This window comes from Panthera pardus, unplaced genomic scaffold, assembly GCF_024362965.1.
Source record: "Panthera pardus isolate Hobbes unplaced genomic scaffold, ASM2436296v1 HiC_scaffold_23, whole genome shotgun sequence".
NCBI classification, from domain to species: domain Eukaryota; kingdom Metazoa; phylum Chordata; class Mammalia; order Carnivora; family Felidae; genus Panthera; species Panthera pardus.
The window spans coordinates 1,214,638-1,237,140 of NW_026526799.1; the positions used below are offsets into that span (position 1 = coordinate 1,214,638).

Here is a 22,503-nt window from a genome sequence, read left to right on the forward strand (position 1 = left end):
TAAGAGCAGAATCGGTGACTCATCACTTCCATAAAACACCCAGTGCTCATCCCAACAGGTACCCTCCTCAGTGCCCAGCACCTGACTAGCCCATCCCCCTTCCCAGCACCCCTTCAGCAACCCTCAGTTTGTTCTCCGTATTTATGAGTCTCTTCTGTTTTGTCCCCCTCTCTGTTTTTATTTTTGTTTCCCTTCCCTTATGTTCATCTTTTTTGTCTCTCAAAGTCCTCATAGGAGTGAAGTCGTATGATTTTTGTCTTTCTCTGACTAATTTCGCTTAGCATAATACCCTCCAGTTCCATCCACGTAGTTGCAAATGGAAAGATTTCATTCTTTTTGATTGCCGAGTAATACTCCATTGTATATATATATACATACCATATCTTCTTTATCCATTCATCCATCGATGGTCATCTGGGCTCTTTCCATCCTTTGGCTATTGTCGATAGTGCTGCTATAAACACGGGGGTGCGTGTGTCCCTTCGAAACAGCACACCTGTATCCCGTGGATAAATGCCTAGTCGTGCAATTGCTGGGTCGTAGGGTACTTCTATTTTTAGTTTTTTGAGGAACCTCCATACTGTTTTCCAGAGTGGCTGCACCAGCTTGCATTCCCACCAACAGTGCAAAAGAGATCCTCTTTCTCCGCATCCTTGCCAACATCTGTGGTTGACTGAGTTGTTAATGTTCGCCATTCTGACAGGGTCGTGAGGCGGTATCTCCTTGTGGTTTTGACTTGTATTTCCCTGATGATGAGTGAAGTTGAGCAGTTTTTCATGGGTTGGTTGGCCATCTGGATGTCTTCCTTGGAGAAGTGTCTATTCATGTCTTTCGCCCATTTCTTCACTGGATTATTTGGTTTTTTTAGATGTTGAGTTTGATAAGTTCTTTATCGATGTTGGATACTAATCCTTTATCCGATATGCCGTTTGCAAATATCTTCTCTCGTTCCATCGAAAAAAATAAAATAAAACATGATCATTCTTGCAAGCAAGCTTCATCTGTCCTTCACTGTGACAATGACGGCAAGGACAGCCCAGACATCCTCATGGCTGGGCGGCCGCAGACAGCTCACACATACACCTCGGCCCCACCCGTAGGACCGGAGTGTGCCTCGACCTGCTCGGGGCCACGGTGGTTCCGGGCAGCAGTGATGTGCTGTGAGGAGGGCCGCAGCCCTGAGACGGGGGAGCCCTGCTGTGGGGGCTGTGGGAGAGACAGGAACAGGAGCCCTTAGGAAGGTCTCGTTCATCCGGAGGAGGCCGCGGGTCCCACCGCGTTCAAGGTGACGAGCTGCTGGTGTCAGTTCCCCAGGGCTGTGCTGCCCTCGGTCCCTCCCGGGACATCCCACAGGTGAGTCGGCTCACACCTGCTGGAATTCACATCTTCCCCCAGGTCTCCCCAGGGCTCGGCCTCTGGGAGCCTCCGGCGGCTGGGCCGCAGAGGGAAGTCACAACACGCTCCCCTGCAGGCTCCCTGCACTTCTGCCCCCGACCCGGACACAGCACGTGGACCGCAGCTGCTGCTGGCCGCTCACGGCCCGAGGACCACGGCCCCGAGTCTCCGTCTGAGCTCAGGGTAAAGGAGCGTGAGGACACAGCACCCGCGTCCTCCCGGGAGGGAGGACAAGGCCGGGCCGCGGGGCCACGGTGACCCCGCGCTGCCCGGGGCTTACCTCCGCACCCTGGGTCTGTGCTGCCCTATTTTAAGACAAAGCTCTAATGAGGCTTCACTCTGCCTCGGTCTCCAGACCTCACAATTCCCGGGCTCTCAGATAAGAGAGTCAGGAAAATGTTTGGACAATGAAAGCAGCGAGATCATTAAGGGGAACAAATTCTGCAGAAGAAGGCGGCCTTCCCTGGAGACGCACAATTCCTGCTGCGTCCCGACAGCCTGCCTTCCTTCGCCTAACGGCGGCAACCCCTTACCCAAAAGCAAAGCAGGAGCAGGGGAAACTTGACCTCAAATCGATTCCAGATCTGGGTAGGGGAGGGGAGATCGAGGGCAGAAAGCCCAAAGCCACTGGGGGCGCCTGGGTGGCTCAGCTGGGTAAGCGTCCCACTCTTGATTTCGGCTCAGATCATGATCTCGGGGTTCGTGGGTTCGAGCACCGGGCTGGGCTCTGTGCTGACAGTGTGGAGCCCGCTTGGGATTCTCTCTCCTCTTTCTGCCCCTCCCCTGCTCGCCGTCTCCCTCTCAAAATAAATACACTTAAAAAGAAAGAAACCCGACAGCCCTTAAAAAGCACAATAGAGGGGCACCTGGGTGGCTCAGTCAGTTAAAGCGTCCGACTTCAGCTCAGGTCATGATCTCAGTCCGTGAGTTTGACCCCCGCATCGGGCTCTGTGCTGACAGTTCAGAGCCTGGAGCCTGCTTCAGATTCTGTGCGTCCCTCTCTCTCTCCCCCCTCCTCCGCTCATGCTCTATCTCTCTCTGTCTCAAAAATAAACATTTTAAAAAAAGCACAATAGACAGAGAATACACTCACAGTGTGCCAATACCACAAGGGCAGTCCTGCGATTGGATTCTGTGTGCACACAGGCAACAGCTGGGACAAAACGTCAACAACCAAGAACAGCTGATTCGTTATATGGTTGGAGCACGGCTTAACTTTTTTCCAGTCTGGTTTCCATCAACGTTGCTCGCACCACAAATAATTTCTAAAATGCCATTAAGGTGCCTTGGTGACAAGGGGACGCCAATTATGAATTCCTGCACCTCCGGAACGAGGCTGAGCCAGGGGCGCCGAGCCCCAGCCTGCGGAACGGAGCCTTGCACTCGATTTGTTTATTTTGCCTGGAAAAAAAGGAAGGTTTGATTTAAAGAGACATGACATTTTTAAGTGAGCATCACATACCTATGTTTTATTCCAAGGGCACAGCCCGTTTATACAGGATTTGCTCACGTGGCCTCTGAGCTGCACGTACTCACTGCTGGGCGGCTTTCAGACGCTGACCGACGGACTCGATGTCCCTAGTGTCACCATCATCACTGCCCTGGGCTGACCTGTGCCTCTGCAGGGCCCTCCCACACGCCCCACTCTGGTACCCAGAGAGCCACGAAACAGTGACTGTCACCGGTGCCCCAGCAAAGCGGGCTGGACCGCTGCTCCCCAGGCCCAGTGTCCTGTGTCCCGAGAGGAGGGGCCGGGAGTCTTCACCACTCCCCCGTGTGTAGACCAGTCCCAGTCAGTCCTGGCGCTCCGTGCTCTTACCGACGAATGCGTGGGGACCCCGGGGTGATGCCCTGTACACAGGGTCCTCCCCCACCCTCCGGTTGACCAACCCCGAGGGCCCATGGCTCTGAGAAAGAAGGCACAGGGGTTTCCCCTTCTGGATGTTGCTGCACGTGTGACATCTGCAGCTCCGAGCTGGAGGGAGGAGAGCGGAGCCCGCAGGGTTTCGGGAAGAATACGTGTGCCCCTGGATTAGGAGCACGGAAGCCCTCGTCACGTGGCCTTGTTGCCCACGCCAGCTCGAATTCCGTCTGTGTTGGGCCCTGCTTGGTGTCTAGATCTCACCTCTGGCCTCCCTCTGGGCAGGGCAGAGGAACCCAGGTGCCAGTGAAAGCAGGCAGGCAAGACACGACCCTAGAGACGATCCTACCCCCGTTATCCCCAGCCGTCCGCACGACCATCCTGCCCACTCACACGCACGCTCCCAGCACCTCAAGTTCCAACGGCAAGAGACGTGAGACAGGCTTCTCGCAACACTGACGAGGAAGCGAGATTCTCGGAGGAAAAGGAACTTGCCAAGTAGTATTCGGACAGGCGGAAGTCCATCAGCGGGTATCCAGCCAGAAATCCAAATTCTCGGCAAACTTCTCCCCCGGGGTCACCTCCCCACCACTGCCCCAAGCAGAATCGGTCATCCTTGTTCATTGCCACCCATACACGCTGTGCCCACCTTTACCGCAAACAGTCCCTATGACGTGGCACGGACACTGGTCCCCAGTAGAATGTACCCTTTTCTGCTGACGTGTAACTGACACATGACACCATGTTAGTTTCAGGCGTACAACCAAACCATCCGGTATTTGTATGTACTGCGAAACGATCACCACGGTGTTTGGTCAACACCCATCATACGTAGCTACAGAACTTGTTCCCTGCGACGAGAACGTTTTTAAGATCCACTTTCTCAGCAACTTTCAAATATGCAACATAGTATTGTTAACTACGGTCACCATGCTGTATGCTACGTCCCGGGACTTAGTTACCTTATAACGACAAGCTTGTACCTTGACCACCTTCACCCATTTCGCCCATGCCCACCCCCTGCCTCTGGCCACCACCTGTCTGTCCTCTGTATCTGTGAGCTTGTATCTATGGTTTGTTTGTTTGTTTGCTTGTTTTAAATTCCACATTTAGGGTCGGCTTTAGCTCAAGCGGTTACTTCGCATGTGGTTCCTAAATTCCACATCTATTCCACTCATATTTGAGTTTAGTTTCTTTGTTTTTGTGTGGCGTTGTTTTTAGATTCCACCCATGAGTGAGATCATATGGCATCTGTCTCACATCGTCTTCATCCATTCAGCTGTCAGTCAGTGTTCAGGTTCTTTCCATGTCTTGTGTATTGTAAATGATGTTTCTGTGAACATTGGGGGGGGGGGGCAGATATCTTTTTGAATTACTATTTTTGCCTTCTTCAGATAAGTACACAACAGGGCAACTGCTGGGTCGTAGGGTAGTTCTATTTCACTTTCTGAGGAGCCTCCACACTGTCTTCCAGAGCGGCTGCACCAGTGCGCATGCCCAGCAACAGCACAAGAGGGTTCCCTTCTCTCCACATTCTGGCCAACACTTGTTTCTTGTGTTTTTGATTCTAGCCGTTCTGACAAATGGGAGGTGGTAACTCTTTGTAGTTCTGACGTGTATTTCTCTGATGATGAGTGGTGTTGGGCGTCTTCTCACGTGTCGGTTGGCCTCTGGATGTCTGCTTTGGAGAAGTGTCTGTTCCAGGCCTCCGTCCATTTTTTAGTTGGATTGTTCGGGGTTTCATTTTGCTATCGAGTTGTACGAGCTCTTTATGTATTTTGGAGACTAGCCCCTTATCAGATACGTGATTTGCAAATATCTTCTCTCATTCCATAAACTGCCTTTTTGTTTTGTTGATGCAGAAGCTGCTTGGTTTGAGGTGGTCCCACTGAGTTATTTTTACTTTTGTTGTCTTTGCTTTTGGTGTCAAATCAAGTCAAATAAATCATCACCAAGACCAATGTCAAGGAGCTCTGCCACTGATGTTCTCTCCTGAGAGTTTTATGGCTTCAGGTCTCACATTCAAGTCTTTGATCCATTTTTACTTTATTTTTGTGTAGGTTGTATGTATGGTGTTTTCTTTCCTTATGGCATCCTTGTCTGGTTTGGGTATAAAGATAAGGCTGGCCTGGGAAATTACTTTGGAAGAGTTTTTTCTCCTCTTCTATTTTTTGGAAGAGTCTGAGAAGAGTCGGTATTAACTCTTCTGGAGGTAGAGGGGACAGTCCAAGAGGTCTGGAGCACGAGAAGGATTTGTGGCATCGCTGCAGCCTTTATAGACAAAGGGGCCACAAGTCGGGGGACAGGGGAAGCTTCTAGAAGCTGAGAACTCCAGCGAACAGTCAGCAGGCAAGCAGGACCTCAGTCATACAACCACTCAGGACTGAATTCTGCCAGCAACCCCAAGAGCCTGGGAGTGGACTTACGTCCAAAACCTCCAGGTCAGAGCGCAGGCCGCAGGCACCGAGATTTCCGCCAGACGAGCGGCTGACCTTGCCTGGGCTTCAAACTATGAGCCCGTCAGATGACGAACGGAGACGAAGCGTTGCTTCAAGCTGCTAAGTTCGTGCTGATTTGTTACCCAGCCAGGGAAGGCGAATGCAGGGGGCTCGTGGCTGGATTTCGCGGCTGGAGGCGGACAGGGAGGGGGTTTGCTCAGCAAATGATCAGAGCAAACCGATTTCAATTCTGATGTCAACCTACTCGGAAACAACTGGCTTCCAGGCAGTTAGCAGAAGGGACTTGGGGACATTTGATCCTGGGGGGACAGGAATCCAACCTCAGCTGGCGTGGTTATCAGGTATATGCGCTGTCGTGAGGCCAAGTTCAGGGTAAAGTAAACGTGTTGTTGAGCAGGGACGCCCGCGAAGAGCCACCAACATGGCAGGGACAGAGAGCTCCTGTTCCTTCTGGGTCTTAACCTTCCGGCCGCAGGAGGAGGGAAAGGACCAGAGCACACAGTCAGTGAGGAGAACGAGGAACTCGACCCCCGCCCCACCCCACCCCGCAGACCGTGCAGCCTAGTAACCTCTGTAATTCACACGTCAAGACGCCGCAGACTGGCACGGCCAGCGGCTCGGGCCATGGGCACCACGTCCATCCGGGGCCACAACCCGCCCCAGGCACCTCCGGTCCTGCAGCCCCCCGTCTGCGGTCAGAGCTGACCAGCGAAGGAGGCCACCTTTCCGTCTCCTCTCACTCACTTCTCGGGGAAGGTGAGAACACAGCACGACCCTGGCATGAAGCGAGAAGGTTGAGGACGGAAGGTTCCGTCCGCTGGGGACAGCGGAGAAACCTCAGACACACAGGGTGAAAGTCCGCGGAGAAGCAGAGAGGAACCAAGCGGCTCGTGGCCACGGGGACCCCCACCTGTGCCGTCATGTCTAGTGTTCCACTCACATGGCGGGCCCACCCGGGCAACCGGAAGGCTCCCCTGGGCTCTTCTCAGGGCCCGGACAACGGCCTTCTGACTCAGGGAGGTGGCTGGTGTCTGGGTTCTTCCGGAAAGCCTGTGACTGTGACGAGCAGACTCAAAAGCAGCTCTTGCGAAGAGCCGTCCGAATTCCATCTCCCCCCCAAAGACTCGCTTCCGGGGTGCGCTCGACTGCAGACCCGTCCGTGGGCTCCGGCAGCCTGCGCCCTCTTCCTGGCTTCTCTGGGCTCTGCCCGATGACTCCTGAGTGCGGCGGCCCCGGGGTGAGCCCAGCGCGCACTCGAGGAGAGGAAGTCAGCAGGGAACGCTCACCTTGTGACGCGCAGATCGTGAGCCCCTCGTTGGAAGTGCACACTTTGAGGGATGAGAATCTCACTCCTGGCCACGCACTGGTCCCTAATTAGCTCACAGGCAATTAGGGCAATTACAGGGGCCGCACCCCGTGAAGGCCGTGTGCCTGGGTTTTCTTTCCCTTGGAAACGTGCACCCACGTGGCGAACGTCCCTTTCGGCGAAGCCCACGCGTCCCCATCCGTCAACACCGCAGCGGCTCCGGTTGTAGAAATGTCGTGGCCACACGCGTTCCTGTCCGCAGCCTTCTCTGTACTCACTGCCGGCAGGGCCTTGGCTCCACTCCTGGCTCCGTGATGAGGAAGGACAGTCTGACTCAGAGACATGGAGACACTCCTCCGTGGTGTCAGCCGAGGGCCGGGGGTGGGCTGATTCGCAGCCTGTGATAAAGTTCTCAAAGCTGTGAGAATACGTCTATGTTCCGACTCAGGACTCTCACCGCGGGGACGTTTCTAGACAAAGGAAATCATCCTAAATAGTGGAATAGCGTCACGCACGGTCTCAGCCTGGGCCGCGCGGAAAGCCGAGCTGAAATTATGAACATTTATGTGCTAACGCTTGGTGATCGAGGAAGAAGGCGTGGGGAAACGGAGGGATGAGGCAGAGAGGAAAGGGCCGCCATGGCCTGTGGGGGCCTTTGCCGAGCTGGCCACTGCCCGGTATGAAGGAAGACTGACTGCTGGACCTCACGAGACCGCCTCCCACAAGGTCGCCTCGTCCGGCGACCGAGAGTCTGGACCTCCGCCTGCAGGGAGGAAGTGTGCAGGAGGTGGCCCGGGGCTGCGGCCCCCGCTGGCTGGGGGGTCTGCCCCGGGAGGCATCCGCTCCTCCCGCTTCCCGGCTGCACGTGTGTGCCCAGAGGGTCCCTGGACGTCACGCCTCGGCTTCACCAGGGGACCCCAGGAGGTGCCCACGTAAGGCCGGAAGGAGTGCATCCAGGGGCAGCTGCCACAGAGCCAGGGGAGGCTAGACTCTGAGCCCGGAGGCCGTGGGGACGGGGACGGGACCCCCCGGAGGCCCCGAACAGGCTGGCCTTCGCACAGAGGCGTCCTTCTGGGTGTGGGTCCCCACCAGGCGCACAGGCTCTGCGGTCACATCACCTTCGGTGCGTGCGACCTCGCTCTACCGTTCGCCAGGGCACACTCACTCCGTGCCCTGCACTCGCACGCGTGTCAGGTGACGGAAGGGTTCCGAGGTTTGGACGCGACCCTCTGTGCAGCGCGCGGGGCCACCACATGAGCCCGGCAGAACCGGGGCCCCCTCGCCTGGAATAATGACAAACTGAAGACAACAGAGGTAGGCAGAGGGGCGGTTTAGTCCCGGGGCGGCCAGTTCGTGGGTCTCCGCGTGTCCTTGAGGAGTTACACCGAGGTTGAAGAAAGAACACAACACGAGACAAAGTTGGCGGACGGTGCGGAGCCCTCACGACTCACCACCTGCAAACGCTCGGGGCGTTCGTCCGCACGCGGCAGCGATTCGGGGGGAAAAGGTCTGCCGACACCGCTCAGTCACTCCAGGCAACGCTGGCCTCTTCTCCTCCGTCGGCGGACCTCCAGAGGCGTTCGGAGTACAGCGAGCCCAGCCCCGATCTCCACTTGTTTCAACCTTCTCCGAGTCCCCGACCGCCCTGGCGCCTGGAGACGGCCGCGTGATCTGCTTTCAGACCAGATGACCTAATGGGAATTCTGCCGTGTGCAGTCCAGGCAAGCGATGCCTTCCTGATGGAAACAGGAGGGACCCGGCAGGCACCGCCCCTCTCCCTTTCTCTCCACCTGGGATGTAGATGCGAAGTCTGGGACCACCGCAGCCACCCTCTGAGCATGAGGTGACCAGCACGAGGGAAGGGTCGAGAAAGGCAGTCCTGTCTCTTTGAGCCACTGAAGCCACATCGAAAACTACGTTCAGTCTCTGTATAGAGACTTGTTTAAAGACTCGTTTACTTGTTTAAAACTCTGTGGTCAGGTTCTCTGTTGCTTGTGACCAAACACACACCAACTCATCTAGGATGTGGTGCTAATCAGCTTACGTTCCTACGTCAGTGGCTTTTTACGCTAGAGGTCAAGGCCCGTTTGTATTTCCTACTTACAAGTAAGTTAACTGAGCCTAAGTGACTTCTCCAAACCAGAGTTCATACCCAGTCTTGATCCTGGAGCCCTTTTCAGCACTTCAAGAGCAAAGAGTGTGCAGAGTACGAGGAGACTGTCACGCAGAGAAAGGGGCTCCAAGCCCTGAGGCTGGGGAGACGGGTCGAGTCTGGGGGGTGGGCGGTGTTGTTGTGCCATGCCAGGGGTTCCGCTTTCTTGTGTCGGTGGGAGAGAGCAGCCGTGTGGGGAGACCGACACTTTGGCAGAATTCGCTGCCACACGCCCAAGGCCCCATGAGTGGTACAGCTTAGTAGGTGTTGAATGAAGGAAGGAACCAATGAGCAAACAGAGCTAGAGGCAAAATGACCATTTCGGAGATTTTCCTGCAATATCTATTCCACGAGAGAGACAGGAGGGTATGAACTATGGGGATGCCTCTAGGACTGGGGAGGAGGGAGCGAATTCAAGAGCGATTCGGAAAACACAGGGCCGCAATCGTCACATGGCCACCAGCCGGTCCTCTCAAAAGGATGCTTTTCCCGGGCCATTCGGCTGAGCACGGTCCCCGGCCTACAGAAAACATGCTCCCGCTCATCGCCTCGTGTTCACTGCCCTTCATTACCCTCTAGCTCAACGTCTTGTCCAGAGCAAGTATCCATCCAGCGCCACGGAAGGGAAGTGCAGGTTAATTAATGGGCTAATATGCATAGCATCTAGTCTCTTACAAGTGTCTCCGTCTACATTACTTACTCGTTTGGATCTCCCCTCATCTGCTCATTATTGTCCCCAACAACCACGTGAACCACGTCTCGCAGACGAAGAAGCCAAGGTTCTCAGAGACCAGTCATTACGCTGACCCTTTGGTCAGACCCGCCCCACCTGCTGTCCCTGCTGCTCAAGACCCATCCACCGCTGCAACTCGGCCGGCTCGTTCCCGGCCCCAAGGTCATGGTCAGCTCACTGCGCTCAGGGCCCCTGGATGGAGCACGCCCAGTACCCACCGGGCTCTGTCCAGACCTCAGATAACTCAGGATCAAACCCCACACCCAGACGGGTCTCCCAGCAAGAAAACTGAAGTCATCACTCTTCACCCAGAACTGGGTTTATAGGTTTTGATCCCACACAGACGGATCATAACACTCTGGTCAAATATGAAACTTCTGGAAGCTCTTCAACGGACAAAGATGATTCTAAATCTCTCACAAATCTCCTCATGATTATTGTCGCAAATAGCTCCCTCCGGCTGGAATGCAGGTCAGTATCTGGAGTTTCTGACTCCAATTCATCCTTCAAACTCTGCACTAAGCCTACCTCCTCCAGGAAGCCCTCTGGAGTACAGTGGGCTTGCTGCCCATCAAAGACTCACGCCTTCTTTCTGTAGGTTTTGGCCGTGTTTGGAGAAAGTCGGCCTGGCCAGCAACTGTGTTTACGACCCTCTAGGGCCTAGATGGGGCCACGGGACTGGTCCTAACCAGTGAAATACAAGGGAAAGAAATGAGTGCCACCCCACATCTCCCTATTCCCCCATGGGCTGCGGAGATGCGAGAAGGCACAACGTGTTGAAGATGCAGGGCCTTTATTGGTCTCCAAACGTGGAGCAGAACTTGTCCGTCTCCTCACTGCCTCATGCCAACTCCTTTTCCCACAGCCAAGGGCACCTGCGATTGGCTTAAATGAGTAAGAACTCTTTCATAACGTCAAGTTCTTGAAAGCTTGGATTTTGTCATCGTCACTGCCGTGGTTACAGCCCACGGTATCGTAACGAATATACCCTTCAAACCCCTTTGCACCGTCTAACGCCCTCTTCTAGAAGCTGCATCACAAGGAGATCCAGGCCTGCTCTTGTCACGTTGTAAGTGACACAGTTATTCACGTGTCCGTCTTTCCTCCCAGCTTACACCTGGGGTCTCCCCTGACTCTATCTCCAGCTACTGGCCCAGAGTGGTTAGTCATGAGTGTTTGCGGAATTAACTTTTGGATTAATAGGTTGAGTTCCGTAATGTTTACCAGTTTCCGAAGTGCCTCCCCCTTATTCGATTTCAGTTTTTGTCCCCACTTATTCAACATACATTTGTACAGAATTATTTCGCCCTCTGAGCAGGGAGACGCGGTAACGCAATTCTTAGTATCCTGCTTTTACCAGAAGAAAAACCAAAACCAAACACGTTGGAGGCTCCGAGAGGCTAAGCTGTCAGTGTGGCCTGCGGGGTGCGGGCCGGGTGTCTGGGAGTCGGTAACGACGGTCTCCAGCTTATCTCCACGTGGGCGTGCGCAGTCGAGGTGCCCTAGTTAATGACCCGCCTTCTGAGGGAGCGACGCTTTCTGCTTTCTGCTCTTGGAGACATTATTAGGAGATTTCACTGCCTGCCATGCACGGACGCGCACCTGACCTGACCGGACGGTGAAGGGTGCAGGGTGGAGACCCGCACCTGACCTGACCCGAGGATGAAGGCTCCAGGCACAGAGACGCGGAGCCAAGACCCACGGAGACGGACAGCTGGCGCTCTGGAGCGCCACACTTCAAGTCTGTCCTATCAGCAGGTTCCTTATCATGTAAGATAAAAATTCGCTGGTCCCTCCGGTACAATTACACCCTTACTCCCTCGATTTCCCTCACTCTAGTGGCTCTCTTACTGTTACTCTCTGGACCACAACTAATCAATACGTTGGTATCTTTTGTCACCTCCAGGCTACAGGCCATCAATTTCCATCTGGTCCTCAACCAAGGATATCAACCATCAGATGCCTACAGCTCTTTCCCTTTCGGTCCTCAACCAAGGGTATCAACCATCAGATGCCTACGGCTCTTTCCCTTTCGGTCCTCAACCAAGGATATCAACCATCAGATGCCTACGGCTCTTTCCCTTTCGGTCCTCAACCAAGGGTATCAACCATCAGATGCCTACAGCTCTTTCCCTTTCGGTCCTCAACCAAGGGTATCAACCATCAGATGCCTACAGCTCATTCCCTTTCGGTCCTCAACCAAGGATATCAACCATCAGATGCCTACAGCTCTTTCCCTTTCGGTCCTCAACCAAGGGTATCAACCATCAGATGCCTACAGCTCGTTCCCTTTTGGTCCTCAACCAAGGGTATCAAGCATCAGATGCCTACAGCTCTTTCCCTTTCAGTCCTCAACCAAGGATATCAACCATCAGATGCCTACAGCTCTTTCCCTTTCGGTCCTCAACCAAGGATATCAACCATCAGATACCTACAGCTCTTTCCCTTTCGGAAGCCCCTGAACGGACACGGCCAGCCACCATCGCCTTATCTCCTCGATAGTCGGCAAGTGATGGGCGCCCCAAATCCCCACAACACCCCCTGACAGCATGAAGAAGCCAGAGCGGTCATCGCCCCAATTCCCGATGATTTGGGGTCCAATCACTTGGCGGGGGCGGGGGGATGTTAGGCAGTTAGGCGTGAGCGGGGAGGGGTAAAGCAGGTGCCGGCCACCCCCGAGGGTAACGGCCACACCTTCAGAGCCACCTCTACGGGTGGCAGAACAGCAAAGGCTTAGCCACAGAGCGGGCTCAAGAGCCACAAGGGGACTTGTGAGAGCTGAGAATGCGCACAAAGGTGCACCTTGCCCTCAAGGTCACAGCAAAGGGTCGTTAGAAACTCACAAATATGCAACACATAAATAAATACAATTATAACAGAAGGCTTCACAGGTAGGCACATGCTTAGAAGCCAAAATGTTATATAACCACCAGCTGTCAATCTAACATGCCCCTCAAAGCCAAGTTTACACGTGCAGAAAGCAGCTTAAAAGGATGCGGCAGGACCTTCACAGGGCCATTGCCTCTCTTGCTTCAGCAGTGACCCGCTTTCCCTCTTGAAAGTGCCCTGTACTTACCTACTCGGTCAACTCTCCCTCCCCATTCTGGGCTCCGGTCTCGAATTCTTCGGTGCATCTGGGACAGAACTGAGTGGACGTCATGTTTCCTTGCATCCGAACACATCCCGAACAACGCACTGCCAGGGTCCGTCAGCAAGCGAGTCTGGCTGAATATAACAGAAAACTAAAGTAAGAGAAGCATAAACAAGAGGTGAGTTCATTTCTCTTCTGTAACAACAAGTCTAGAGCTAGGTGATCTCTGACACTGGTTTGGTGGCTCAAGGACATCAGGACCAGGGGCTCTGAAATCATCTTCATTTTTCCCTCACATTTGCAAGATGAATGCTTCAGCTCCAGCCATCACATCCGAGTTCTGAGAATTAGGAAGGGCCACAAGGAGGAAGGCATGGTATCTATATCAGGAAAGTAAAACCCTCTCAATAAGCCTCAGCAAGTTTTTCTTTGACAAGTATTGGCTTCAAGAATGGTACAAAATAATAATCTTTGATCTAGGCACAATGCCATTCTCAACAACACTGGGGTTCCTTTAGTAAGAGAAAGAGAAAGGATGGCTACAGCATAGAAACACAGCAGTTTCCACCCTGTCACCCTGTAATGTTCAGACTAGATTCCTGCTGAAACAACGGCAATCCGAATCCTTAACTGGGACACCCAGAACTCACGCAAAGTTAGCAAGTGGGGGGCAAAAGGTACCGCACTCCATAAACAGTCTAACAAAGAAGAAATTCTGACAAAGGAGACGGGAACGAGGGATCGGGACCATAAAGATCAGAGTTTACACAGTGACCCGACCATGGACCACAAGGAGATTCTGACCAGGGGACGGTGCTTTGCCCCAGCCCAGGAGCTGTTCGGGCACAAGCCAGCTGCAAGCACGGTTAGTCCAAGGTTTTCTGAGACGGCAGCAGAGGACTTGTCTGCGTGCACGGGCACGGTGCAGAAAGGAGGCTCCAAAAGGACCATTTAAATAACGTTACTGTCCTGGTCAAGAGCTTTGCTGGCCTGGTTCCAGATGAAAATGGAGCTCAAGCACGCACCGTCCCATTCTCCTGACTTTCGAATATGCTACTACATAAAGACACGAGAAAGATAGGAAATCTATCAGTGGATGGCAGGTGCCACCAAATACTAGGTTTACGTGAGTTACGTAGAACGCACCTGGTTTAGGGGAAATTTCCAATCGTCCCCTAACTGGCAGGTGGATCCGAAGAGAAGGTTCACCTGGGAGCAGGTGCGAAGTGTCCCCAGTGGAGTGCAAACACCTCACCGGCAACAGCAGGTTTAAAGACAAGCGGGGTTGGGAGAGACGTGCACTTGCTCCCACAGATTGCTCACGGGCGTGCCCCTGCGCTGGGCACACAGCCGGCGTCTGTATGTCTCGTCTCCAGCCTTTCCGCGGAACTAACCGGGTATTAGGGAGAGCTGAGCTGTGGCTGCAGCGGGCTCTGATGCCCGAATCAAGGGAGGGTCGTCTGCCGCTCAATGAGACGCCCCAACCAACACAGAGAAGATGTTCCCTGCAGCATGACTGTGCTCGCCTCTCCACCACCAACTAGAAGTCCATGGACTGACGAACGTATAAAGAAGATGTGGTTTAAGTACACAACAGAATACTACTTGGCAACGAGGAAGAATGAAATCTGGCCATTTGCAGCAACGTGGATGGAACTGGAGGGTATTATGCTGAGTGAGATAAGTCAGGCAGAGAAAGACACATACCATATGTTTTCACTCGTATGTGGAACTTGAGAAACTTAACAGAAGACCACGGGGGAGGGGAAGGGGAAAAAATAATTACAGAGAGGGAAGGAGGGAGGCAAACCATAAGAGACTCTTAAATAAAGAGAACAAACTGAGGGCTGATGGCGGCGGGGAGAGGGGAAGATGGGTGATGGGCATGGAGGAGGGCACCTGCCGGGATGAGCACTGGGTGTTGTATGTTAGTGATGAATCTGGGGGACCTACCCCCAAAGCCAAGAGCACACTGTATACACTGTATGTTAGCTAACTTGACGATAAATCACATTAAAAAAATAGAACTCTAGAGTGAAAAACACCACCTCTCAACCTGCAGCAGCAAGGCCGGCGTGGATAGTCAGAAGGGAGAGGTCCGCACACTCCTAAGAAGGAGAGAGGTCTCAGAGCTCGGAACACATTTCGGAGCCTGCGCTCGGTGGGTGAGGTGGGGGTGGGGGTGGGTGAGCTAGGGCGTCACCAGCTAACACCCACCACGCACTCGGCCGTGGTGCCCGGCTGGTGCTGAGACCCTACCAGGGGCAGGGAAAAGCCATCGTTCAGCCCACCGGGGGGGATCGTACTGAAAATCTGCCTGTGGCTGTAACTCCCTTCCCCCCGACCCCTCCCCGGTAAACAGACATCTAATCTAACAAGACAAACTACTATAAAAAAATTAGTTTTTGTCCTCTTTTTCTAAAGGTAAAAGATTTGAAAAGGATCCACATAGTTTTTAACGGCTTAAAACTCAATAATGGCAAGCCAGTTACCTCTCTCTGCCCACCTGAGAAAGCAAAGAGTCTCTGAACATTTGGAAAGATCAAGGCATCAAGACAAAAGGAATATATTAATATTTATCACTTTGAATGTCCACGGCCTAAGTGCACCAAGTAAAAAAATATTGTCAGGGTGGATCAAAAAACAGGACCCAGCTCTGTGTTCCCTACAAGAAACCCCCTTCATGGAGAGAGACACGTATCAATTTAAGGTAAACGGATGGGGGAAACATACTACGTTAACACTAATGAAAAGAAAACAAGGGTAGCTATATCAATAAAGCAGAGCAGACTCCAAAGTCAGGAAAGTTACCAGCGATCTCGAAAGGCAGTACTTAAGGATAAAGGAGCCAATTCTCCAAGGAGATATAACAATCCTTAAAATGCATGTGCCTAGCAACAAATCATCCGGTTTTTCCTGAGGCGGAACTGAGAGAATATCAAGGGGAAACAGCTGAATCCACGGTGACGGCTGGAGACTCCACCAACCCTCCGCCAGAAACGGACAAAGCCAGGAGGTAGGAAAACAGTAGGACATAGCGGACCGTCACCACCACCAACTGAATGGACGTATTTGACCTCCGTAGACACCTTCATGCGACAACAGCAGAATGCACGTTTGTTTTCTCAGGTTCACAGGGAACATTCCCCAAACACATTCTGGACCGGAAAGCACACGTGGAATTCCACATATGAGCGAAATCATATGGTATTTGTCTTTCTCTGACTTATCTCACTTAGCATAACACACTCTGGGTCCATCTGTATTGTAACGAGTGTCACAGCGTGATGTATATAAACTTGTCGAATCACTGTGGATTCAAACTAATGGAACACGGTGTGCCATCTACACTCAAATAAAAAAAAAATTAAACGCACCTTAACAAATCTGAAAGAATATAAATCACGCAATCCTGCTCTCAGACCACGGTGAAATTGAGCTAGAAATCAATGTTTTGGAAAATCCCAAGATACATGCAGAATAGACAACATGCTTCTAAGTAACACACGGGTCAAAGAAGAAATCTCAAGGGAAATTTTAAAATATTTTTGAACTAAATAAAAATTAAACACGATTTATCACAAATCGTGGGATGCAGTGAAAGCAGTGATTAAAGAGAAATTTATAACATCAAATGCATATACTGGAAAGGAAGAAAGATCTAAAATCAATTATCTATCAACAACACGAGAGACAACAGATGTTGGCAAGGATGCAGAGAAAGGGGAACCCATTCTGTTGGTGGGAATGCAGACTGGTTATAGCCTCTCTGGAAAACAGTTCGGAGGAGCCTCAAAAAAGTTAAAAATAAAATCAGTTATGTAACTTTCCACCTTAGGAAACTAGAAAAAGGAGAGCGAATCCAGAGAAAACAGAAGAAAAGAAGCAAGAATTAGAGCAGAAGCCAGTGAAATTAAAAACAAGAAATCGACGGACAAAATAAATGAACCCAAAGGTGGTGCTTTGAAAAGATCAATGACATCAGTAAGACTATAGCCAGGCTATCTAAGAAAACAAGAGAGAGCCTTCAGGGTACTAATATTAGAAATGAAAGAAGGCAGATCACTATCGATCCCACAGAAATGAAAGACATACTACAAATGGCTCTGTGCCCATAAATGTGACAACCTAGACGAAATAGACCAGTTCCTTGAAGGACACAAACTGATAAAACTCACATAAGAAGAAACAGATGACCTGAAGAGGCCTAGATCTATTAACGGAATGGAATCAATAAAATCATCTTCCAAAATAGAAGACACCAGGTCCCGATGGGTTCCCCGGTGAAGTCTACCAGACGTTTAAGGAAGAAATTATGCTAATTCTCTACAATCTCTCTCAGAGTGTAGAAGCAGAGGAAATACTTCCTAACTCATTCTATGAAGCCAGCATTCCCCTAATACCAAAGCCAGAAAAAAGACATTACAAGAAAACTATAGACCAATATCTCTCATGAACATAGACGCAAAAACCCTCAACAAAATATTAGCAAATTGAATTTAAAAAATTATAAAAAGAAATATATACCCCAACCAAGTGGGATGTATCCCACTTGGGATACGTGAGGCTGGTTCAACACTTGAAAATCGATTGATACGACCCATATGTTAATCAGACTAAAAAAGGAAAATCACATGATCATATCAATAGATGCAGGAAAAGCATCTGACAAAATCCAATAGTCATTTATGATTTAAAAAAAAAACCACCTCTCAATAAACTAGGAATAGAGAGGAACTTACTCAACTTGATAAAAGCTATCTCCAAAAACCTACAGCGAACATCACATTTAATGAGGAGAAATGCTGAGCTTTCCCACTAAGACCAGGGACAAGGCAGGGATGTCCTCCCTCACCACTCCTCTTCAGTATCACACTGAGAGTCCTTGATAATTCAACAAGACGAGAAAAGGGAATACACTTTGGGAAGAAAGACATAAAACTGTCTTTGTTTGCAGATGACACGATCATCTATGTAAAAAATCCAAAAGAACAAAAGAAAAAATCTTCTGGAACTAGTGGTCAAATACAGCATGGTGGCAGGATATGGATTTAATATGCAAAAGTCAACTGCTTTCTAAATATCAATCATGAACAAGTAGAAGTGTACATTAAAAACACAACACCATTTACATTAATACCCTTCCCCCAAAAACTTAGGCATAAATCTAACAAGATGCATAAAAGATTTATAGGAGGAAAACTACAAAACTCTGATGAATGAAATCAAAGAACTAAATAAATGGAGAGATAGTCCATGTTCATGGGCAGGAAGACTCAGTATTGTCCAGATGTCAGTTCTTCCAAAATTGATCTGTAGATGCAGTCAAATCCCAACCAAAATCCCAGCAAGTTATTTTGTGGCTAACAACAAACTGATTCTCAAGTTTATATGTAGAGACAAAAGACCCAGAATAGCCAACAAAATACTGAATGAGTAGAACAAAGTTGAAGGACTCGATGCTGCCCGACACCGAGACTTACTACAAACCAGTACTAACAAAAATAGTGTGGTATTGGCAAAAGAATAGACAAATAGATCAACAGAACAGAACAAAGAGCACAGAAGAAAACCCTATCGATACAGTCACCTGATCTTTGACAAAGGAGCCAAGACAGTCTCTCCAACAAATGGTGCCGGAACAGCTGGCCGTCCACGTGCAGATTAACGAATTTAGATGCGGACCTTATGCCCTTCGCAAAAATCCACTCAAAATGGGCCAGAGACCAAAATGTAAAATGCAAAACTAGAAAACTCCCGGAAGATCACGGAAGAGAAAACCCCGATGACCTTGGGTGCGGTGATGCCTTTTTAGATACAACACCAAAGACACAACTCATGAAAGAAATAACGTTTCACTGGACTTCATTAAAATTAAAACCATCCGCTCTGTGAAACACACAGTCAAGAAATTAGAAGACAAGCCACAGACCGGGAGAAAACGTTTGCACGAGACACATCTGACAAAGGACTGTTATGCAAAACACACAAAGAACTCTTAAAACTCAACGATAAGAAAACGGACAATCCATTACAAGTGGGCCAAACACCTTAACAGACGCCCCACCGCGGAAGATATACGACGCCACGTAAGCATACAGAGCGATGTTCCACGTCACAGGTCACCAGGGAAATGCAAACGAAAACATGAGGGAGCCACCACCATGCATCTGGAAGAATGGCCAAAATCTGGAACCACGACAACACCAGACGCTGACGGGGACGTGCAGCGATGGGAAACCCCATTCTCCGCTGGCGGGAACATGGGGCGGCCCCTTGGGAAGACAGTCGGCAGTTTCTGACAAAAGCGCACACACTCTTACACACAATCCGGCAATCACCCTCCATGGCGTTTACCCAAAGGAGCTGAAAAGTCACGTCCACACAAAAACCTGCACGCGGATGTCTACGGCAGCTTTGTTCATAATCGCCAAAACTTGGGAGCAACGAAGATGTCCTTCAGCAGGTGAGTGGATTAATAAACCGTCTCCACCTAGACAACGGAATATGACTCAGCACTAAAAACAAATGAGCCATCAGGCTCAAAAGACACGGAGGAAACTTAAATGCGTATTACTCAGTGCAAGAAGCCAATCTGAAAAGGCCAACCCTCTATGATTCCAACAAAATCGACATTCCAGACAAAGCAAGAGCACAGAGACAACGAATGGGTCAGTCACTGCCAGTGGTGGCAGTCAAGGCAGAACACAGAGGCGTTTTAGGGTGGCGCAAATACTCTGCGTAACACTATAGTGATGGATAAATGTCATTAAACGTTTGTCTCAACCCACAGAACGTACACCAAGAGCAAACCCTAAGGTAAGCTGCAGACCTTGGGCGATTAGCATGTGAGCGTCTAACTGTCCCAGAGCCAGCCGTCCAGCAGACTATCCCTTCCCCAGACACCCGCTTTCACACTTTTGTAAAACACTGAATCTACTGTGGACGTAAGGATTAAGTTCTAGACTCCTAATCCTGGTCAGTTGGTCGATATGTGTGTCCTGATTCTAGTTCGACACTATCTTGGTAACAAGATCTGTAAAGGGCGTTTTGAAGTCGGGAAATAAAAACTCTCCAACTTTGTTTTGTTTTGTTTTGTTTTCAAAATTGTCTTGACTATTCAAAATGTTTGTGCATTTCCATATAAGTTTCAGGATCTTCTTATCAACTTCCGGAAAAAAAACATCTACTGGAATTTTGATGTGGATTATCCTGATGGGGAGACTCCAACATGTTGAGTTCCAGCCCACGGACACAAATGTCTCTTCATTGATGGAGACCTTCATTTGTCCCTAAGCAGTATTTTGTCATCCCAGCCCACAAATATTGCCTTTCTTTTACTAATATAATAGTGATAAGTGTATTAATATTAATTAATAATTAATATAACGTATAATGATATTATATTATGTACATATTACTTAATACATGTTATTATGTAATTGTATAAATTATACAATCCTAAATCATGAATGTGTCTCTTTTTTTAAATTGTTTTTAACGTTTGTTCATTTTTGAGAGAGAGAGTGTGGGAGCAGGGGAGGCGTAGAGCGAGAGAGACACAGTAGAGAGGGAGCGGTCAGCACAGAGCCAGGGGCTCGAACTCACGAACCATGAGATCATGACCTGAGCCAATCGTAACCGACTGAGTCAGCCAGGCGTTCCATGAATGTGTTTCTAAATTTATTCTTTTCATGCTATTGTCAACGGAACTGTATACTTAATTTCATTTTTTATTTTTTTATGATTCTGTCCTATCTCCACTATTGTCTTATTACTTGTATCTATTTTTTAATGTTTAATTTAAACAAATTTAAGGTTCCTAGTGATTCCACTAGGATTTACAATATACATCTGAGTTCAAGTCTGTGAATAACATAATATGGCTTCACACGTAATGTAAGCCTTTTACAATGTCATACTCTCAATTTCTCCTTCTCATGTTTTGTGCCATTGTTGGTATACATTTTACTTTTACATATATCAGAAACACACAATACATTTCTACTATTTTTGCTTTAGATATCAATTATCTTTTAGGGAAAAATTAATTTTCCACTTTCTCTCATTTTACTCCATTTCAAATGATCTTTATTTCTCTGGATAGATTCAAGTTTCCGTCTGGTACTGATACCATATTCCTTCCAGAAGAATTTCCTTGGCATTTCTTGTAGTTCAAGTATTCTGAAAATTAATCCTCTTGGGTTTTTTCTATGAGAAAGTCTTTATTTCCCTTGCGTTTTTGAAAGATATGTTGCTCGGTGCAGCATTCTGCACTGACGATATTATTTTTTTTCTTTCAGCACCAGGAGATGCTGCTTCATTGTCCCCTGATGCACATATTTTCTGATAAGAAATCGGCTGTAATGATTATCTTTGTACAAATATCTTCTTTATGTAATGCGCCTTTTTTCTCTGGCTGCCTTTGAGATTTTGTCTTAGTCTTCGGTTTTCAGTAGTTTGGAGATAGTACACCTAGATGGTTTTGTTTTCTTTTACTTGGTGGTCTCTGAACTTCCCAGACCAGGTATTTGTTCCCAGACCTGTTTGTTATTAAGTTTGAAATTTCTTGTCACCGTTTTTTCTGCCCCCTGGCCTCCCCCTTGCCAGTCTGGGAATCTAAGTGCGTGTGTCCAGTGATGTGCTGGTCAGCGTGTGACAGCAGCTGTCCAGGGGAGAAAAAGCCCTGATTGGTGGCATTTATACCATTTGTGGCATTGGTATAAACAACTGCGTCCTTGTGGATTTCAAGCCGGTTCTTTGCCACTGAACAAAGAGCAGGAAAGAGGTGCGTAACTGGCTTCCATAAGCCAATGCCAGCCAGCTGTGGTATGCCGCCGATGCTGCTGTATGGGGGTCTAGCATGATCTGGTCTGCCCCTCGCCCCACTCTTTTCCCTTTCTATTCACTCAGGTAATTCTTATTACCCTACCTCCAGACTCAGTGATTATTTCCTTTGGCTGTGCTGAGTCTAAGAGTGAACCCAAAGAAGGCGTTCTTTATCCTTGTTAGTATGCTTTTCAGTTCTCCCATTTTCACTTGGTTACTCTCACTGGTCGGCTTCTCAGGTTAAATCACTGTCTGTTCATGCGCGTTGCCCATCTTTTCCATTAACCCTTTAACACAGGAAGCATTGTTATTTTAAGTCTCCTGTGTGACAGCACCAGCTTCTGCGTCACGTGCCTTACTTGTTCTCTGATTCTATTTCCACCCGTGGTGAGTGTGACCTTGAAACTACAGGGGTCGTGGCCAGGTTCCTTCACTTACCAGGGGACCACCCTCCAGGCCAGCCTTTGCTGTGTGAGATGTTCAGCAGCCTCCCCGGCCTCCCCCGCTGGACGCCAGCAGCACGTCCCGGACGTAGTGACAAAAAGCTGACTCTGGAAATGGCCAGATCGTCCCTGGGGACAAAACGAGCCCCAGCCGTTTGCAAGTTTCGGGATGTGACCCCACGCCCCCTGCAGACCTTGCCTGCAAACGGCTGCTACCGATTCTGGTTAAGTTAA

The 22,503-nt window shown here is 49.8% G+C and overlaps 1 protein-coding gene across 3 annotated transcripts in view; it reads right to left on the reverse strand.

Moving 5' to 3' along the window:
* Nucleotides 1-22,503, reverse strand: part of LOC128772680 (uncharacterized) — a 70,249-nt gene that overhangs the window by 33,120 nt on the left and 14,626 nt on the right. For all 3 annotated transcript variants that reach the window (XR_008416829.1, XM_053888602.1, XM_053888603.1), the window contains exon 2: nucleotides 12,983-13,127. Coding sequence is in view for 2 of the 3 variants with exons in the window: in XM_053888602.1 (XP_053744577.1) it covers nucleotides 12,983-13,127 (145 nt within the window). In the remaining variant the exon portion in view is untranslated. The remainder of the gene's footprint in view (nucleotides 1-12,982; nucleotides 13,128-22,503) is intronic.